The sequence below is a fragment of the Megascapheus bottae genome, chromosome 9 (genome assembly GCF_031878675.1).
Source record: "Megascapheus bottae isolate mThoBot1 chromosome 9, mThoBot2.hap1, whole genome shotgun sequence".
NCBI lineage: Eukaryota > Metazoa > Chordata > Mammalia > Rodentia > Geomyidae > Megascapheus > Megascapheus bottae.
Window position 1 is genome coordinate 66,200,436 of NC_143517.1, and position 21,297 is coordinate 66,221,732.

General features: G+C 47.4%; 1 protein-coding gene across 1 annotated transcript in view; it reads right to left on the reverse strand.

The window, feature by feature from the left end:
- The window catches only part of Trappc9 (trafficking protein particle complex subunit 9), a 433,947-nt gene that overhangs the window by 115,393 nt on the left and 297,257 nt on the right, over nt 1-21,297 (reverse strand). The window contains exon 19 of the mRNA XM_090339457.1: nt 14,289-14,399. Coding sequence (XP_090195583.1) covers nt 14,289-14,399 — 111 coding nt within the window. The remainder of the gene's footprint in view (nt 1-14,288; nt 14,400-21,297) is intronic.

Below are 21,297 nucleotides of genomic sequence, written 5' to 3' on the forward strand. Positions count from 1 at the left end.
ATTTCTGTAAGACCATCTTAAAGCTATGCTTGACATGCTCCATAAGGGTCTTCTGAATGAACATTTGAAGTTCAAAAGAAGACACTCCCCATGAGAATTGGGACGTATCAATACAGGCTAAGGAAAAAGCATGCATCCTTTTAAGATGGAAAAATTTTAAAAGCCAGGACCAAGTCAGGAGAAGAATGGTATTCTGTCCTGACTCTGCAGGCAATCAGTGAAATAGACTGCACTAGTGTTGGAAGTCCTACATGTCCCTTCCCACACGGTCATCCTTCATCCCTTCCTTTCGGGCAGCGCTGTGACTTGTTTTGACCAATGGAACATCCTCTCTCTTCTTCCTCTGCCATAGAACCACCCATCTCAGTCAGCACAAGGGCACAGAACGAAAGCAAAATGGCAAGGCTAATGTCAACCGATACACAACTTGAATGAGAAATCATCTGGTTTTTCTAAAGTACTAAGAAGCTAGGCCATTTGTTCTTGCAGAATGACCTGTTCTAACGTGGAAGATACAGGCTGGGAGGCCATTCTGCTTCTTTACATTCCCTCCAGGCAGGGTGTAAGGCTGGGTAAGCAGAGATGAGGAAGACAGGGTCTCAACCAAAGGTGGCTCCTAGAAAGACAGATGCCTGAATACCTGCCAACATTACAGCATAAGATGTGTAGGAAAGACGTGCAGATAAAGTGGCACTGAAGCACACCATAGGAGGGCAGTGGGGAGGCCTGAGGAGCTAACTGGGCGGACAGGTGTGGAAGGAAGGATGGGACTCTACCCGCTGCACAGCTGCACCACTGCCTCTTTCTTTGGCTACGACACAATAACTGGAAATAGTGATGAGAAAGAGTGTGTTGGTTTTGGCTGTTTAAAATGCTTGTATGTGTCTTTTACAGTGTAACAGCAGGGGCCAGGAATGTGGCCTCGTGGTAGAGTGCTTGCCTAGCAGGCACAAAGCTGTGGGTTCGATTCCTGGGTACCACATATACAGAAAAAGCTGGAAGTGGTATTGTGGCTCAAGAGATAGAGCACTATCCTTGAGAAAGCTTAAGGACAAAACCCAGACCCCGAGTTCAAGCCCCAGGACTGGCAAAAAAAAAAATATGTTAAAGCAGAATACCTGAAATCTAACAAGCTGGGAAATGGCCACCTGCCCAGCATTCTTCCACAGGGCAGGGAGCCTACTCGACCACTTAGCTTCCCAGGGTCTAAGGAGCCCCAGAAGCAAGACAATCCTGAACTCACTGTGCCTGGACTTGGTGCTGTGTGCCTCCACCTGTCTATTTTTTAAGGTGCATGCCATCTTCTCCCAGTCACCCTGGTCTACAGGGTGCTTCCATGTCTCCTCTTTAGAATTACATGTTACTGACCATTACAGAGCATATTAAGGGACTTCAAGAAAAGACAAATGACTATTGCTTATGGGCTAGTTACTGTGCCGGGTGTGCAAAACTGTCCTCTAACCCATCCCACCTTCAGTCTGGCCAGGCCAGCTCTGTCCCACCGCCATTCTACAGTGCCTGCGCTGAGCTCTGTGAGGTCAAAAGCCGCCTTTACTGCAGAAGATGCATGCACAGTGGGGAGAGAACTCTAACCTCCACTCTGGATCCCTGAAACCACGGTCATTCAGCAATGTCTCACGAACTGCATTTCAGACAAACCCAAAGAGCAAGAGCAACCATGCTCTGGGACAGAAGTCACGATGTTCTGTACGTGTACAAATGTGTACAAGCACATGTCTCTGCACACACACATGCTGACAGCACAAGGACTGTTCACATCTAGTACAGTTAGTCCCAAACTGGACACAGACAACCGAGAAGAAGGCCTGCGTGGGCATGACTCAGGGCACAGGGAAGAGAGAAGGTGCAGAGTCCGACAGCTGCCTAGGGACTTGCATGTCCTACCTAGGGCTTCTCCGGGGTGCACTTCTCCCTTCCCAAGGCTCACGTGTCCTGGACCGTGGGTGCCCAGCACAGAGCTTGCGTCACACCAGAAACGAGGCAGTACACAAGTGTGACAGTGTCGGCATCTAAGCAGGCATCTCACTCAGCATCGTAGAAGGCACTTTACTGCCAGGTCTGCAGTCTCGAGAGACACACCTCTTGATCCCATCAAGCCTCAGTTTCTTTCCTGCCAAGCAGGGGGGATACAGCAAGGGTGAAGGAGGTGATAAGAGGGATGTGAAGACGTCCTGCCGATGCTAGCATGCTGTGGCATGAATGTACAGTGTTCAAAGGTGTCAGGACACAGTGGGTGCAGAAAGCCATGGAAGGTGCCTTCTCCAGTGCCCAAGGCACTAAGCCTCAAGCTCAGGCATGGCTGGTTTTACTGTGTCTATGTTGGGTGGGATCCAATGGCTAATAGGTCTTCTGAGTTCATGTAACTTCTCAGAGACTTTTCTGAACTAACACAGATTAAATGACTCCATTATGCCAGCCTCATTTCATGTTGGTTTTGCCGCCAACAGTTCTAATAGGCAAGCACTTTGCTCTGGGACACTGGCCTCGTTAGTCAAGCTCCTAGCCAGTTTTCCAGCAGTGAAATATTTCTTTCATTATGGGAAAAATGTGGTATGAGCCACCCTCCAAGGAAGGACACAGCAAATGTTCTGGACCATAAACAGTCGGCTAACTAACCATGCATGCCTTCCGCCAGAAAAGCAAGCAACTGGCCCCCCAGAGAAGCAGAGCCTTAAAGTGTGACAACTGCCTTGTGTCCTGCAGACCACACAGGCCTGGCCCAGGAGCAACATGGCTGTCCCCACCGGGACACCTGATGAGGGTTCGTTCTCCTCTTGTACACCGTGGAAGACAGCGTCCAGAGCCTACCACCAAAAGCTTAGGGGAGAAAGGATGACAAGGCGGCGATGGCACCAGGGCTTTGTTCATACCCCCACGGCCCAGATCTGAGGACAGCTAGCCCCACACTACCCCGAGGCAGCACTATGCACGAGACACTGGCTCTGGCCGAAGATATGCAGAGGAGCAGACAGAGATCAAGAGGATGCCAGGCCCGTGCTTCAGAGTACGCCCGGGGCACTGCACCCAGGCCAGCCGCAATGTACCCACACACATACGCCTGGGTATGAAGACACAAATGCCACCTCTGGATGGTCTACAAAGACCAAGGAGCCCAAGGCCAGGAAGGCCTCTGACACAGCTGCCAACCAAGAGGTGGGGAGGAGTTCAGGCCACTACAACGTACGACCTGCGCCACTGTGAGCCCCGGGCCTGGCTATGACTCAACCCGAAGCAGCTCAAGTCACTGAGAACACAGACAAGGCATTTCCACCTGGAGCTCAGCCAACACTCAGAACTTAAGGGCAAACCTCTCAGAAAAATGACAGAAAGAATGACAACTTCAGACTCCGGAGAATTTCTCAGAACAAAGTGCAAGATGTTCTAAACAAATTGAATTTTCCCACTTTCAAAATGCCTAAAGGGCGAAATGGAGGGCAGCGGATGAGGAGGTCTCAGAGCCAAGGCCTCGAGTACGCTTAGCCCTGACCGGAGGGAGTGTGGCCAGGGCCAAAGCTCAGGAAGATGCTAAGAAAACCCCTAACCCTGAGGCTATGAGCAGAGGCCTTCAGGTCTCTGCTGGGGAGAAGGTGCAGCACTGCTCAGCACAGGTGCACCTCATCCTCCCTACCATCCTTCCTACCTTCCTACCCACCGTTTTCCACTCAATCGGCCTCCCACCGTCACCTCCTTCCTTTCCACTGTCCTCCTCCCCTTCCACTTCCCCCATCCTCACATTCCTCCTCCCCTAGCCACCTCCCCATTGTCCTTCTCTCCTTCCTCCCCACTTTCATTCTTCCACCATTTTCCTCCCCACTGTCCTCCCCTCCTTCCTTTTCCCTCATCATCCTCCCCATGTCATTCCCAGCCCCTGTTGACCCCCATGCACCTCCAGGAAGCAGTGAGAGTAAATGGAGGCAGGGGAGAAATGGGACACCTTCCTCTATCCCTCAACCACCTCTACATCAGAAGTCTGGGCCACCCAAGGCATCATGGGCCCATGGGTGGACAAGGAGAGGAGTTGTGTTAGAAAGCTGGGTGGGGAATGTGAGAAAGGAAGAGGCGAGGTCCCCCATTCAGTACAGCTTAGCTTTGTCTATCCACACTTAAGAGAAAAGTGGGTGGGGTAGTAGGTGAAATAAAATGGAAATGGAGTCCTGGAGGCCCAGAGCTCTGGTGTGCATCTCTCAGGAAGGCAGGGACACCCAAGGTAGTCTCGTGGCAGGTTCTGCTTGAATCACCTGACTGCAGCTGACCAAGCACAGAGACAAACACCCCCAAAACCCTCACTAAAATATAATGGGTGCATGGATGCAGTAGCTCCTACCTGTAAGCCAGCTACCTGAGAGGCAGAAATAGGAAGATGGTCCTTTGAGGCCAGTCAGGAAAAAAAAAAAAGTTAAACATACACTATGGCCTTGTCTAATCCTAGGTATGTGGGAAGAGTAGCTAAGAGGAATGAGGTTCAAGGCTAGGCCTGGGCAATGAGCACAAAACTCTATAAAGCAAAAAGAATGCCAAAAGGACTAGAACATGGCTCCAAATATAGATTGCCTACGTAGCAAGCAACGAGGCCTATAGTTAAAACCCTAGTTCCACCAACCCAATAGATAATGAACCAACCCAAAGCAATGAACTCACTTTTCTTCCCTAAATCTAGGGGTCTCTCATGTCTGCCATCCACTCTCACTGACAGAACTTGATACCATGGCCAGCCCACAGCAGTCCCTCTCTATTCTGCCTTCATCCTGCTCAGACAATCCCAGTCCACCCACATCTCCCCCCGCCTCCCCGCCCCATACTCCTTTGAAGACCCTGTCAGCAGCCCTTTCTTCTATAAGTCTTCAGAAAAAAACAATGGCACTCAGGGCCAACAAAGACACTAATTTCAGACAAAGGTAAAAGGCAGCCAGTGGTAAGAGGATGGTTCTTGGAGTCTCCAGAGCTAGAACAACTGGAGAGTCTGCTCCAGCAAAACCCAAGCTTCACTTTACATCAGATCCAAAATAACCAGCCCAGCACAGATTACAGAAACCATAAAACTCGCAGAAGTGAACTTGCGAGAGAAAACATGTCTGACCTTTGATTATGCAAAGGTTTCTTGGATGTGACACCAAAAGCACAATTTATAAGAGGAAAACACTAACAAATTGGACTTCTCAACCATGAAGGAAAGAAAAGGGCAAATCACAGCCTGGGAAAATATTTGCACATCACATTTTGGGCAACGATCTGACAGCGACAGTATCTGAACTTGTATAACCCAAGACCGCTCTCGAGCCAGAGAAACGGTGAGGACTCTGCTCTAATCGAGGTGAGCACATGGAGCTCGGCGCCCAACAGGCCACTTCAGTCCTGGGGCAGCTCCGGAGACGTGCTGCACAGCCCTGCGGGCGGGGCCTCCAACTCGGTGAAGAAGCCTTTTCAGAGTCTCTTTAAGAGCGCCTTGACCGCCCCGACTTCCTCTGCCTGCTGTTGCAGCCCTGCCCACGACACCCAGGCTCCGGGCACTGAGAAGTAAAGCCTAGTCTTCTTGTTTTCCAAGAGGAGTGATGCAAAGGTGGTGAGGACAAAGCGACGAGGGGTGTGTCAGTACCTCAGGACCGAGCTGGCTGCACTGCTCCTATTAAGTCACCAGCCCAGGTTGCTATCCGTGGAGGTACCCATGGATGCCTCTTGAGCCCTCCCCCAGCCGTGAAGACGGGGTCAGGAGGAGTCAGGGAGCTCAGTGTCCACAGCCAGCCCACTGGGGAGTCCCAGAGTCCCACTCTCTGCCCTAGGGTGGGGTCACCACCCAGGCTGCTGGAAGAGTTCCAAGTCCTGCCAGGCCCCTGAGAGCCCTAAGGATGACAGCACTGCCACCTCCCTGCCTCGAGGCCACCACTGAGGAACCCTAGCGTGGCCTGGGAATCTGCTGGCCGAAGCGACAGTGTCATGTCCTCATTCATCCTGCCAAACCCCAGGGAGCGAGGGGACTTCATGTCTGCGAAGTCAGTGGGAATGCAAACACATACTCTTAAGATGGAGCAAGGGTCCCGTGAGGGGTGTCTGGAGTGGGGGGCAAGGTGAGAAGCACTCATCATCACACAGCACCAGGGAAGCAATTCCGAGGAAAGTCCTTGGCTAACACTCAGTACCCGGATGCTACCACTGCCTCCGCAAGAGATAAAGAAGAGGGGGAAAGTTAGAAAAGTCACCCCATAGGCAAGCAACGCGCCAGCCTCCCGAGCTGGCTCTTTGTTTTACTCCATATAAACAAGCAAAAAAGAGGTGAATGGAAACCCTACAGGCTGAAATTAGATGTGGGAGATGTTGACTACTTACATTGATTTCAAACAAACCTAGAACCCTAGCTACTCAGGAGGCTGCGATCTGGAGGATTATGGTTTGAAGGTAGCCCAAGCAGAAGAGCTTACTAGATTCCATCTCCAACAGCAAAAGCAGTGCTGAACTAGGGATCAAATGGTCAAGCACCAACCATAAGCAAGCTGAGAAAAAGCCAAGCAGGCTAAATGTAATGCAAGTTCCTACGGTCAGTGCCAGTAGCGGCCAAAAAACATAGGATAGGGAGACCACTGGAAATGTAAGCATTAACTAAGCTTTGATGATGTCAATTTTAAAGCCTAATGTGGTACTGAAGTGTTTAAGTCTTAGCAATAAATATAAAAATATTTACAAATAAACTGCTATGACTTTTTAGATTCGTTTCAAAATAATAGAGGACATGGGGAGATGGACAGAAGAGAGATGAAAACTCTGGACCATGATTTGCCACTTGCAGAGGTGACAAGTAAACCAGGGCCCACGATAATATTTTGGCACCTTTTGTGCATATTTGACATCTCCAGAGTAATGTTTCCAGAACAGGAATGCACAGCAGTGGTGTGCCTGTGTACGCCCTGGGCTGCCATCAGCAACATCCTTCATTGTGGTACTCAGGAAGATGCCCAGACCCAAAGCAGGCTTGGCGGGACTGGTATTCTCCATCGGACAGATGTGGGGCTAGATTCCAGAAAGGCTGAAGGACAGTCAAGGTCATGACCAAAGACCTGTAGAGCTGCAATTGCCACCTACTTCAGCTTAGTCCGGGGACATCCCTTTTCTACAAGATAGATGAGTGTTGGCAGAGCCATTGCTGACGAGATGGATAGGTGGGCTTGCTGGGGAGAGTGGAGAAGGGGCCAGATCACAAACCCTAGGAAGAGGAGGAGGAGTGCTGTGGCTGAGGGATTAGCAGTAAGCCCTGATCCTCCAAATCACATGAGATTGGAGCCAGTATTTGTTATCTCTTCCTGGCTACCTGATAGCTCACTGCATTCCCCTTCAGGCCCCCCTGCCAGGGCCAGACATGGCTTAAGTACAGTGTGATGGAGTGAGAGTCTGAGAGTTAAGTTTCCCAAGAGGAGGGACCCCTGCCAAGGGTCAGGTACTACAGCAGAGCTATGCCAATTCACCACTCACTACCAAACCTTCCCCAATCACTCAAGTGCCCAAGAGGACAGCAAGTGTGGGAAAACTTCCAGGTGACAAGGGCTTATAGAAAAGGGCTACCTTCCTCCGTGAGAATGCCTTGCCTGCTTGTCATTCCTGCACACGTACCCCAACAACAGATGTCTGTTCCCTAGAGGGCTGGGAGGCAACAGGGCACCTCACCACCCTGCACGGCCCATTCTCTGGTGGGCTGTCATCTCCCAGATTTTCAGCCTGTTATTTCCTGCCATGTGCTTGGAACGTTCTCCCTTCAGTAGCAGCTAGACCTGGGCACTATCAGCTGCTGACTCAGTCACAGTAAATAACTCACTGCGTTTTCTTATTCCCAGCCAGCAAGAAGAGAACTTTCTGTCCCCACGTAGAGAGTCAGGAGTCAAGCAGCTGAGACCCTAAATGAGATCGACTGGTGAACAAAACCTGGTCTCATTACCTCCACACAAAGGAAACATTCTGGAACACACCCTTCACAAAGGCCTCCCCCCACTTATCAAGCACCATCCATACATCAGGTGTGCTTCAGTTACCTGGCCAGGGTTAACTTTGCTATGTAGAACAACTCATGGGCAGAAGCTTTCTCTTCTGTTTACAGAACAAGGCAGTTCCCACGGCTCCAGGAGAGCAAGGCTGGGACTTCGTGGTGTGCCCCAGGCTCCGGCCCTCACCTCAGTGTGACAGGAATCTACTGAGCAAGCCCCGCAGACAGGTGTGCCAGAGTGGGAAAGAGTCTCTGAGAGAAGACGTCCCAGTGAACACTCCTGAGGGAGCCCTGGAGCATATGGAAACTCAATCATACCATCTTGTTTTTTCTCTGCTCACAAAAAGACAAGAATTTCCCAGGTGGTAAGTCAGCAAATGCTGCCTCTCCCAGAGCAGTGGTCTCTGGATCCAGGGGCTTCTCTACGGTGTGCCATCTCTGTGCTCTTCCTTCTCATCATGCGGAGCCGCTCACTGACCCACGAGCCACCAGTTTCCACCAGCTGCCCATTAGCGGAAAGGCAGTATGGGGTAGTAAGAAGAGTGCTGGACTGGTGCCTGGCAGGGAGGAGGGGACTGGCTTCTAAAAGCCTCCAGCAAGGGCTGAGAAGCGAACCTGAACCCCAGGCCCCTTGTAAGCAAAAGAAGCAAGATCACAGCAAGGCAGTCCACTAAACCTTTTCAAACACCCCCCCCCCAAAAAAAACAACTAAAAACTAGTTATGTAGAAAATCACCCCTCCCCACGAACCTATAGCCTGTACAACAGAATGCTCTGGCTGAGAAATGGAGATAGGCTCAAATAGCTAAATACCTAGCAATAAAGCAATTATCACTTTGCTATTCCACAGGGTTCTTTGAAGCATTTGAAAGTACTAAATGAGGAAGTGTTAGAGACAGGTACTCAGCTTGAGTAAACAGAAATGTGTGACAACAGGGCAATCCCCAGGAGACAAGATGGCCCGGTCACAGCCCCCATAGGGACATGGGCAGTCAACTTGTAGACCACAGAGGGCACCAGATGAAGCAGCAGATGAACCAGCAGTCAGATGACAGATGGTGAGCCGCTCAGCTTATCCTGGGCTGACCATCACGATCGGGTGCTTTGAGGTCAGGTCCTACTAAATAAGGCCCCCAGTGCCTCTGCAGTGAGGAAGAGGAGAATTAAACCCAATGTCCTGAAGCATGTAATGACATACATCTATTACCATAAATTAGAAAGGCATTTATGCATCAATGAGGGGTATTCTGAAATTTAATTTTAATGGTTTGATAATTAAGGAAAAAAACAATAATTATCCTATCTTATTTTTCTAGTGTATTTGGTACTGATACATTTTCTTTAAAAAGTTTGTGGTTTTGGCCAGGAGTTTGGCCTAGTAGTAGAGTGCTTGCCTAGCTGCACAAAGACCCAGGTTTGATTCCTTAGTACCACATACACAGAAAAGTCAGAAGCGGTGCTGCACTTAAGTGGTAGAGCCCTAGCCTTGAGAAAGCCCAAGGATAGTGCTCAGGCACTGAGTTCAAGCCCCAGGACTGGTGAAAGAGAGAGGGGAGGGAGGGAGGGAGGGAGGGAGGGAGGGAGGAAGGAAGGAAGGAACGAAGGAAGGAAGGAAGGAAGGAAGGAACGAAGGAACGAAGGAAGGAAGGAAGGAAGGAAGGAAGGAAGGAAGGAAGGAAGGAAGGAAGGAGAGGGGGAGCGAGAGAGAGAGAGAGAGAGAGAGAGAGGGGGGGGAGGCAGGGAGGGAGGGAGGGAGAGAAAGTTAGTTTGTGCTTTAGCCAGGCATTGCTGGCTCACGTCTATAATCCTAGCTACTCAGGAGGCTGAGATCTGAGGATCATGGTTCAAAGCCAGCTTGAGCACTAAAGTCCATGAGACTCTTATCTCCAATTAACTACCAGAAAACTGGAAGTGGTACTGTGGCTCAAGTGGTAGAGCCAACTAGCCTTGAGCTGAAGAGCTCAGGGACAGCACCTGGGTCAACAAGAAAGAAAAGTTTGTGCTTTCTTTTTCCCCACTTCAGGGACATCTTCTGCTTCTGCTTCACCTCCTGAAGCTGGACAGCGAAAGGTGTGCCACTCCGTGGGACATGGCCTGTCGCTGTGAGTGGCTGCTGCCTAGAGACTGAGGCTGCTGGTGAGTAGCAGAGGCCAAGGCTAGCCAAGTCAGGCCCTTGTGAATCCCTGCTCCCTCCCCTTCCCCACGGGAGGAGGGGGAACCAGTCTGGAGGGCATGCTGAAGAACTCCCATGAGCTTTCGAGTGGAGCTCGAGTGACGCCACTCCTGGGATAAAAATGGAAGTGAATACTGCCCACATGACCGGGGACATCCATGACGGATGGAGTGGAGCCTGGACAATGCAATCACTACAGACCAGGAGCCACAAATCACACCAGGCCCAAGTGAAGTTAACTTACTTACAGCAGTGATGCACTGGGCACATCACTGAGACTCAGAAGCCTGCAGTCACTGGTTTCCTAAGGACCTTTTAAAGAAGAGATTAGGAAAGTAGAAAAGTACTTTCCATATCCATCTGCCGAAATGCTGGACTGATAAGATGAGGAGATAGCTTTAACAAGTAGGAAGATGACAGTAGCATTTCCAGTTTTTAAGAACTTTCAATGACTTGTCTATGAACAAGTCTTTCACAGGACTCCCTGTGCAAGGGTGCCTGTGCACACACATGTACACACATGCACACACACACACAGAGCCCCACACATACACACCCTGCTGCTCCCTGCTTGCCTCCTGGCCTTTGCTGATTCCTACTCCTCTGGCATGAACAGGTGGATAAAATGTGTGCCACCCCCAAATCCTCATGCTGAAAACCTGCCTCCAAAGTAAGAGAATGAAGAAGCAGGCCTTCGGGAGGTGGCCAGGGTATGAGAATGGAGCCCTTGTGACTGAGAGCAGTGCCTTTCAAAGAGACCCAGAAAACTTTTTGGCTCTTCTACCTAGACAATGAGAAGCCACGGTCCAGGAACAGGGAATGTCCCTCAGCAGACACTGAATAAGCTGCTGCTTTGATGCTGGACCTCCCACCTCCAGAACTGTGAGAAAGGCGTTCCCGGGGTCTATAAGCCATCCAGTCTATGGTATTTTATTAGAGCAAGGTGAAGTACTAAGATAAGATATTTTCAACATTAGCATCACTTCTACCAGAAAGCCTTCCTGGCCATCTCTCTGGCTCGGGACGGGGGCAGGGGGAGACGGGGAGAGTAGAGGAGGCTGTGCTTGGGGGCTGTCTGTTTTTCCTCTCCACCAAAAGACAAGCGGTGCTACATTCACTGACTGCTGGTTGTCTTGATTCTAAGTAGGGCCTGGTCCTGGTCCCTGGTACATACTCAGAAAGTATTCCTTGGATGAGTAAATTAACATCTTGGAGTGCAGGATGTAATTCAGGTGTCCTCTGAGGCTCTGTTGTGTGAAAGGTCCCTAGGGTACAGCTATCAGACGTGTGTGGACCTCTGGGAGCTGAAGTCACAGGGGACTTACTCCAGGAAGGCAGGCTGCATTCGGCCTCACCCATTAACTCCTCTGCTCTTAGCATTAGCTCACACCATTGACATTTGCTGCAGCTCTCCTCCACCAGCCAGGAGCAACGCAGCCCAGGGCGGCCTCACCACGTCTGCCATTGAGACACTGAGTCTCTGAAATTGTGCGTTCAAATATGTCTTTGACATACAGCACCAAATACGTTTTTTTCAGGCAGACACGTGTCACAGCTTCTGTTGTCACTTACGCTCTCCTGGGAAGCAAGAGGCCCTGGAGGGGGACCGCTGGTTGGACACTCTACTGCCCCCTTCTCTCCATCCACTGGCCCATCTGGTGTCTCATCAACCGTAGCTGGACAAGGTCCCTATTTATTCATCTTGATATTCCTGGAACCCGATTCAGTCTTACATCACAAGTCCTCAAAACATCCGTATTTATTGAATGAATATTTTATGAATGAATTAAAGAGTATGTGAACTAGAAGCATTCAGAAATGAGAAGTTAAGCAAAAGCCTTCACAAAGAAGGAGCCTGAAGCACAAAACCAAGTTGTAATTATTTGTGACTGGTGGTGTTAATGTCTGGCAGTCCAGTACTGCCTGGACTGATTCCTGCTCACTCCACAGAACTATTTCTTTACAGTGATCTGTGCTGATGTCACAAGAAGCCTACATTTATGTTCTCTGGGATCTTGGGCGACATAAAAACATCAAGACCAAGAAACAAAGAGCATGCGGATAGTTCCCTGCCCATCGAAGGGGCCAGCTCCGGGCACCGCTGGCGTCCTCAGCAAGCTCCAGTGCCCTTGGAAGTGGGGGCAACACACTCATTCAGCCCCGCAGGCCCACACCACACAGGGTACCAGGGACCCAACACACACCGTGGCGGGACATCCCAACCAGGAAACAAGAACGAGGCCATCCTGAGAGTGTTTTCTGCCTCCATTTGGAGAAAGGTCAGAAATAACCCCCTTCTCACCACTGGATCCCCAGCTTCGATCAGCCAAATGCTGTGTCATTCATATGTCCTCAATAATCACACCAAATACCAGTGCCCTGCAAGTCACGTAGTGGGTGCATTAGCATAGAAATGACTATGGTGGTATATTTCTGCAATAAAATATTAATAAGTCAAGATGAAACAATCGGGTATTTACTCCCAAGTACAGTGCTTAAGTTTCAAAGGATCTATTATGACAGGAAAGCACTACATCATTTTTTTTTAACGAAGCATCTCTTAGAGTAGCATTTGGCTGTGGATCTATGTCTACACAATAACAGCAGGAAAACACAGATGTGAAAATCATCACTCCCAAGACGGGGTCGCCCTGAGGAGAAAGAGAACAGGTGGTGGGAGATATGTGTTTTTGTTTTTGTTTTTTGGCTTAGATCTCCCAACATTCTCTTGTGAAGAAATTCAAATGTACAGTTGGAAGATGTTACAATGACCACCCTACAGAGGGGCCCCACCCTACCCCTGCTTGCACACATACCCTACAAGGGCTCTCAGCCTTGACACTTGATTTTTCCTCCCAACCAAAATTCCATTTGGTTGGCTGTGTGATTTGAAGACTAGTGTGGATGTCTTCCATCAACCCAAAGCCTACAGTGCATGTACATAATAAACTGGAGCTGGGCACTGGTTTGCAGCTTTTTCTTTTGAGGTATATTGGCATACAGGGAAATGCACAAGTCTCAAGTTAACATGGATGAGGTTGAGCGATGTCTACTTGGGTAACACTCCATTCTTTTCTTTTTTTTTTGCCAGTTGTGGGGCTTGAATTCAGGGCCCGAGCACTGTTCTTGGATTTTTCTCAAGGCTAGAGCTCTACCACTTGAGTCACAGCACTATTTCCAGCATTTTTTTAATTCTATATATGTGGTACCAAGGAATCAAACCCCGGTCTTCGTGCATGCTAGACAAGGCACTCTACCACTAGGACAAACATTTGGCCCAAGGACTTTTCTGTATAATTCTTTTCATGTGTTATTTATTTATTCATTTATTTATTTGCCAGTCCTGGGCTTGAGCTCAGGGTCTGAGCACTGTCCTTGGACTTTCTCAAGGCTAGAGCTCTACCACTTGAGCCTCAGCACCACTTCCAGCTTTTTTAAAAATATGCATATGGTACCAAGGAATTGAACCCAGGTCTTCATGCATGCTAGGCAAGCACTCTACCATTAGGCCAAACTCCAAGCCCTGTGTGTTATTTTTTAAAAAATAACTAACCAGAACTGGGATAGCTGGACAAAGATAAATGTATGCTTAGTTTTATAAGGAAGTTCTTTCACAGTGGTTGCACTACTCTATATTTCTGTCAATAGGAGAGTTCTAGTTGCTTCACACTGTCAACAATACTCAGTGTTGTCTTTTTTTATTCTAACTATTTTGTGCTTCCTTGTAGCTTGGACTTGTAGTTCTCCACTGACTAATAATGTTAATGTCAGCTTAAAATTTGTTCTTTATTTCTAAAAAATATATTCCTTAAAACAAGATAGACAGAGAAACAGAAAAAGAAACAGATTTGGACTTAAATTGAAAATACAGGTATACTACTTTCTTTTTTTGTAGGTTTGAAGTATTTTTCAGTTAAAGGTTAAAATCCATGATTCTATCCATAATTGCATCTGCAGCCGTATGCCCAGGATAGGTTGAGAGGTACAACTTATTTGTGGTCTTAGGAGAAGTGTGTGTGCAAGGGGTGGCGGGGGCATGGTGGGGAGTCCTGGTAGGACACTGCATTGCACCCTTCCAAGGCCAGGGACATGCCCTGGTCCCGGTCTCACCCTGAGTTCACAACACACTCACCGTTGGCACTCGCTGGCATGCAGAACAAGCTCTTCGCTGTTTCTGGCACTGACTGTCAGCTCGTGCTCCGTGGAGTTGAGGACGTCCAGAAGCAGATGGCACCTCCGGGTACTGTGGGAAGACAAAGGGAAGCTCAGAGTCCTCCCCAGGGATGGAGGATTTCCCACTACCGAAAGGGATTCAGGACTGTTATTTATCAAGAAGCCCAGGACACCCTCTTACAACTGAGCCCTGCCCTTTACAAACGAGTGACCTTGGAAGGTCACTGGCTTCTCTATACACAACATGGGAGCAGGTCTAGATCACTACCATACTTGGTAGACAGGGTCACTCAATAAAGGCTGCTACGTCAGAGTAAGGAGGTCTTCAGCTACCAGGCACCAGGCAAGAGGCTGGGCATAGGTATAGTCATCCCCTTGAGTTTCTGACCCAGAGGTTCTACCCGGGTCAGAGGAACCCAGGAGTTCCTCTTCAAGGTGGGCAGATAGTGTGGATTAACTACCACCCACCGGAGACCTCGATCCTTTGTTTGCTGTGTAGTGGGCAAATTAAATATTCCAGTGGTCATGGCCCCTTACAGCTATGAGCAGTTGGTGTGACAAAGTTGTAGTCAAGCAGATGCAGGCTCTGAGTCTTTCTACCCCAGATAAAAGAGAGTGCTTGAGGGCAGAGGCTTTCATGTTTCCATCTCCCTCCACCCTTCTTTCTTCCCTAGGAGGGAGCTGGATGCCTGGAGCTGTGCAATGATTCAGAGATGGAGATGGCAGAGTAGCTGCCAGGAGCAGGGACAGGCTCAGCAGCCATGGCAACTCCCACATGCCTCTTCTTCCTATACTTATTAAGTACATGCATGAAATACATTTTTAAAATCCAACAGCACATGCTTCATTTGTGTCAGTCACTAGTTGTTAGGTTTTCATTACAGCTGAATGCTTGCCTAAAACTAACACTGTATTCCAAATACTAAGTATGCTTGCTAGCCCAAGGCGGGGAATCGGAAAGGGTTTGCTGATCTTACATGGGATGGTGGCACCCAAGACAGGAGCACAGAGAAGACAGCATCAGAGCAGGAATTGGGCCTGGGAAAAGCAGGGCAGATTGTTTATCATGGGATGGATGCAAGAAAAACTTGCAGACAAGACTGAGGTGCTGCGGTCATTTCTAGCTTGGTGTGGTTTCACACATGACCTTCCAAAGGTCATGTGATTCCATGTGATTTCTTGAAGCCTTGCTTTCCAGGTATGAGCAAGGCTTTTTTTCTGGATGCTAGGAACCCAAGAAACAGGGAGAAAGGATGAACTACCAGGACGCCAGCAGTGATTGTGGCTGTCCTACGAAAGCCCAAAGAAGGAGTGGCTCAGGAAAGGACAAACTTGATAAGAGTACGGACTCCAATGCTCTGCCTTGCCAGCCAATGGGGACCTGGGTTAGAGGCCATCGGACCCCATCAACTGCTCCCTCTAGAGGGAGACTGAGGCACAGAGCAGGGCAGGAACATGCTGACGGCTCACACACTGAGATGCAAACCCTATCCAAAGGCCACGGGGCCTCTAAATGTCAGTCTCAGGATATACATGCGTGGCCCCTGATGACAGGAAGGCAGAGGGCTAGAGATAACTCTAGACTAGTCTCGTCTAGAGAGGTGAACAGGTCTTCAGATGGCAGAGTCAGATCAATTGATTTGGGATTAGGAGAGCGGGGATGTCGTCCCCAGAGGTTCAGGACTTGGAAAATACTCATTAGTTCCGCCAGCTGCCAACAAGAGGCCTCTTTTCTCAGCTCCTAGGAAAACGAAGATCTGTGCTGCTTTTGTCATAACTTCATGAAATCTTTCATCACAGCAAAAGCTTTCATCAGAAATAAGAATGGGTAAAACATTTATCTGAAGGGGAAATTGAAGTGATTTTTTTAAAGATTAGGATAAAAGAGTTTGATATATGTCATTTGTACTCACAAAGCTCACAAGCCCAGCAACTGCACAGGAAGAAGAAACATCAATACACAACTTGGTTTTGTCCGAGGTGTTTTTCTGACTCACTGTCTGAGAGTGAGGGCAGCTAGAGTGAGTGTTCCTCTTCCTCTTTGTTGACATGATGATATCTTGGTGGATCTTTGTTTTCTATCCGTTGCTCATAAATGAATTCCCTCTCGCAGATTGCAGAAGCATTCTGTCTGTGCTATCACAGTATCATTTACTCCATGCACCCTTCTCACTCACTCAGAATGATTCTCCTTACGGCCCAGGATCCACTGGAGCACACTTTACTTTTAATTCCTGCTTCCTTCTTTTTTATTGTCTGGATCCATCTTTATCTTTAGAGTTGGGGAGTCCAAAAAATGTTCCCAGAAGAACGATGGTCAGAACAAGAATTTGATGGCACGTAAGTCTGCCAGAGTTGGAAATGAGAAGCAAGCAAAGCACCTATGCTCAGGAGAGGAACCATTTTGAGTGTGAGGTTAAGCTTGCTACAGAGAGAGAGAGTACTGTTTTCTCTTCTCAGAATTGGGAATTAACTCATGTAACAAGTACCCATTAAATTCTTCCTATGTGCCCATTCTGCTCTGAACACTTGGGATATAGAAATAAGCAATTAGTACAGGGTATAGAAAGGATAAGCTGTGGTTGAGAAATTACAAATTTAACTGGGTTTAACAGTCCATACCTACAATCTTCTCTACTTGGTTGGCAGAGATCAGGGGATTATGGTTCTAGGCTGGCCTGGACATAAAAATTGACAAGATTTCATTTCAACCTACAGCTGTGTACAGTGATATGACAAAAAGAAGTACAAATAGGATTTTGGTTCAGGTAAGCCTGGGCATAAAATGAGACTCTTGTCTTGAAAATGACCAATGCAAAAAGGGATTGATTGCTAGTTGAATGACTCAAGTGCTTGCTTAGCATATGTGAGGTTCTTCCATCAAACTCCAGGACCACTCAAATATAATATAAAATAAAATAATATAAAATAAAATTTAGTCTTTTGCCATGATTTTTTTTCAAAAACAAATTCAAAGTAGTTGTTGAATAAAGGGTTATGACATACAAAATCAATAATATTTCTACATATTAACTAAAAATATTTACAAAGTAAATTTTTTATTTTTTTGCCAGTCCTGGGCCTTAAACTCAGGGCCTGAGCACTGTCCTTGGACTTTCTCAAGGCTAGAGCTCTACCACTTGAGCCACACCACCATTTCTGGCTTTTTTCTATGTGTATGTGGTACCGAGGAATCAAACCTGGGTCTTCGTGCATGCTAGGCAAGCACTCTACCACTAGGCCAAATTCCCGGCCCCTATGACAATATTTTTAAGCCATTCATCATTTCCCATAGTTACAAAAATTAAATAATTTAAAAAAAGACAACTAAGATTTGGTTTGGTGAATCATGGCACATCCCAAACTTTATATATGGCAGCAAAGGGACAGGAACATGCAAAGCAATGATGAGGAGGACCTGGGAAAAGGATTTAGCTTTGTGGATATTCAGAACTGTTACAAGACTCTCAGTGAAGATGCAGGACCTGGGGCAGTATCAGGACAAATGAGAGCGAAAGAGAAGACAATCCAGGACAGATCATGAGTGTAAGAGAGCTAGAGGGACCACTGACACCAAGACGATGATCAGCAAGGAAAAAGTCCTAGGAAGAATCCTGCAACAGACAGTTCTACAGAGAAGAAAGTCTCACCTTAAAACGAGATGATGAGACAAAGATCTTTCACAGAATATTTTTATGTCTTTAACTTTAGAGAACAGAAGCAAACACAATATAGCAAAATATGAAATTGAACAGATCTGTAGGGTGGACAGATCTGACCTTACAACAGAGAACCTGAGTCACAGGGGATAGAAAAACTCCTCTGCCAGCTCTTGCCCTCAAATGACCAGAGGGTCAGTCGTCATGCTGTGCACATACTGGGAAGGATGGGTAACTGTGGTCACCCAATCCTACAGCCTCAGAAAAGGCGTTTAAAATAGTCCAGGGGCAGGAGAGGCTGAGTGCGCTGCTGAGGTAAGTTGCTCTCCAGTTACCACTGCATAAATTCAGTTGCTATGGCAACAGCTAGTCTGAAAACTAGGCTAAGGTATGAGGTACAGCACAAGACTCTTCTGATACAAATAGTTTTGTTTTTTTTAAAATTAAGTGCATCTCCTGAAAACATCAACAAGGATTAAGAAGTCACTTCAGATTTGATAGAAAAGGAGGGCCTCCCTAGAGAAATGGCATTCTACTTGAGACTTGTATGACATGAAGACAATCCTGCCAGGGTCTTGGAAGAGAGGTTTCTAGAGAGCATATGCAATTCATGCAAAAGACCTTCAGGCACAGTGCGATCACAGAGCAGAACCAGCAAAGGAGAGCGTGGTGTAAGATTAATGACAGAGGAAAGGTCGAAGGAAAACATTGATTTTATTCCAAGCTTGACGAGAAGCTATTCTGAGAACTGTAAGCAGAGTGAATGAATTGGTTTATGTGGAGGATGGGGGGGTGTTCCAATTCTGGAAAAGATGGGGTAAGCACAATCGACCCTGGCTTCCCCACTCATAACTAAAATGGATGAAGACAAAGACACACACATTAAACTGCAGAAGGTGAGCCAGTATGGAACAGAAATCCAAGTTCTCCCCTCACAGGGAGCTCCACTTCCTGCAGTCTGGAGCTCACAGCAGCACCACGCTGGTCTGACTAGTAGAGACGACTCCAGGAAGAGCCAGAGATCAGGACACTGGTAGATTTCTCCTCCTTTGTCTTTTCTTCCCTCTCACCTCAGCTCCAGGAGGCCAGGAGGCAGACAAAGAGCTGCGGCCATAGCAGTGTGGGATGCATGGAACACACCCCTGGAAAACCCAGGGCTGAGAGCCTCAAACGCTGCTGCCTCTCTGTCCACTGGACCATTAGTCCTTCAGGAGACACACAATGGGGCAAACCAAACGTGGACTTACAGCAGACACACAAAGAAGGGAGCCCTGGCACGGGATGAGGATTAAGAAAGCAGACTGATCAAGTCAACACTGAAATTCTGGCCTCCCCATGTGCCACCATGGGCTGGCTCCCGAAGCGCTGGAGAAGACCAAGCAACATGCGGCTAGACTGACCCACTGAGCACCATGACTGCTTTGAAAATGGAATCCTAGAATAGTCCATAGAAGGTACTGGGCTGTGCCTAGAAAAACCAAACACCCAAACCCAGTGAACTACGGCTAAAACAAGTATACTAGCATCTGCCTGGGGATTGAATCAAGACTCCAATGTCTCACAACATTAAGTCCAAATATCCAGAATACCATTGCAAATGGCACAGAAAATATCAACTCCCAAGAGAAAAGAAAAATCAACACACGAGAACCTGTTCAAAATGTCTGTCATATAAGAAAAGGACCTGAGCACATAGACTAAGAAATTGAAGTGAACACACTTAGAACAACTGAAAAAGAAAATCTCAGTAAAGAAGGAAAAAGGAATAATGATAAATCAGCAACTCTGAAAAAGATATTCTTAAAAAATCACTTGCTAGGAAGCCATGTAACGCAGAACTGTCTACCCCAGGCAGCCAAGCATGTCAACGGGCAGCCAAGCATGCACCTTTCCTTTCCAGCAACCACATTCCAAGCCAAAAATACCCTCTATGAATCATGAAAGAACAAAAGTCACAAGTCTGATAGGATGCTGGACCTCAAAGGAATCGGCCTAGCAAACTTGAAGACAGAGGAATAAACCTTGTGGCAAAAATAAAAGAGACGGAGGTGAATGACTAGAAAAAATAATAACCTATAGGCAACACCATTCCTTCATATTATATCACAGGAAATTCAGAAATGAAGAGGAAGTAATGATAGCTTGGTTTCAAAGAAAATAATGGCTAACCGTTCCCCCATCTCATGACAGATAATATAGTAAGTTCAGCAAACCCAAAAACGTACAAATGTAAAGATATCCTTGCCTACAAATATGATTGAACTACACAAAGCTAAAGAAAAGAAACAACCGGGGAAGCTGTACCAGCAAATAATGTGTTTTATATAACAGAACCCACAACATTCACAGTATGAAGATTTCACACTGAAAACCATGAAGGGCAGTAGAAGTGAAGCATTTTAAAGTCCCCAAAGGAAGGAACTAGCAGCACAGAAGCCTACATCCAGTGAATGTGTCCTCAGGAAGGCAGGTGCAGTAAAAGCAACAGTGAGGAAAACCAAGCAAAGTATGAGCAGCCTGTCCTCTTGAAGCAATGTCCAAATGATATCTTCAGACCAAAGGAGCCTTGGAGTATGAGGAAAGAAGGGAGGGCAACAAAGATGGTAACTGAGGGAAATGAATTTCTTAAGTTTCATGTAAGACCGAGGACAATGAAAGGCAAAAGTATTAACACAGGATCCCGGCAGAGCAGTGACTTGAGCAGCGATGAAGACAGAGACGAGAACAAAAAGGGCATCCCTGCCCAAGGATGCTATGGCCATTCTTTTTCGTGTGCAAGTGTGTGTACGTGTGTGTGTACGTGTATGTGTGTGTGTGTGTCCCTACAGGCTCAAACTCACAAAGGAAAACAGAATTAAAAAGATGACTGGGCAACACCACATTTATACTTGAAAAACTCAACATGCTTTTTTAGGTAGCTGATAAGCCATGAGACACTAAGTCAACAAAGACCCAAGAACAATCATGCATTTGGCAAACACTGGAAATTCTACCCAACACCTGCAGGTCACACAGGTTTCTCAAGTGCACAGAGAAACATCATGTTCTGAGGCATGAAAAATAAATCCCTAACACATTTTTTAAAAAAAGACAGCAAAGTATGTTCCCAGACTACAACATGAGTAACCCAGAAAGTCATGACCAACGCTCGGAAATTTACCCACTCACTTCAAAACAACCTTCTAGGTGAATGCTGTCGGTAACTAGTACATATAAAAACACAACCATAAAACCTGCTGAAATTGCTCTAAGAAGGGGGAAGTGGGACAAGGAAGAATGACAGAAACGGTGAGGTTGATTGGTTCCATT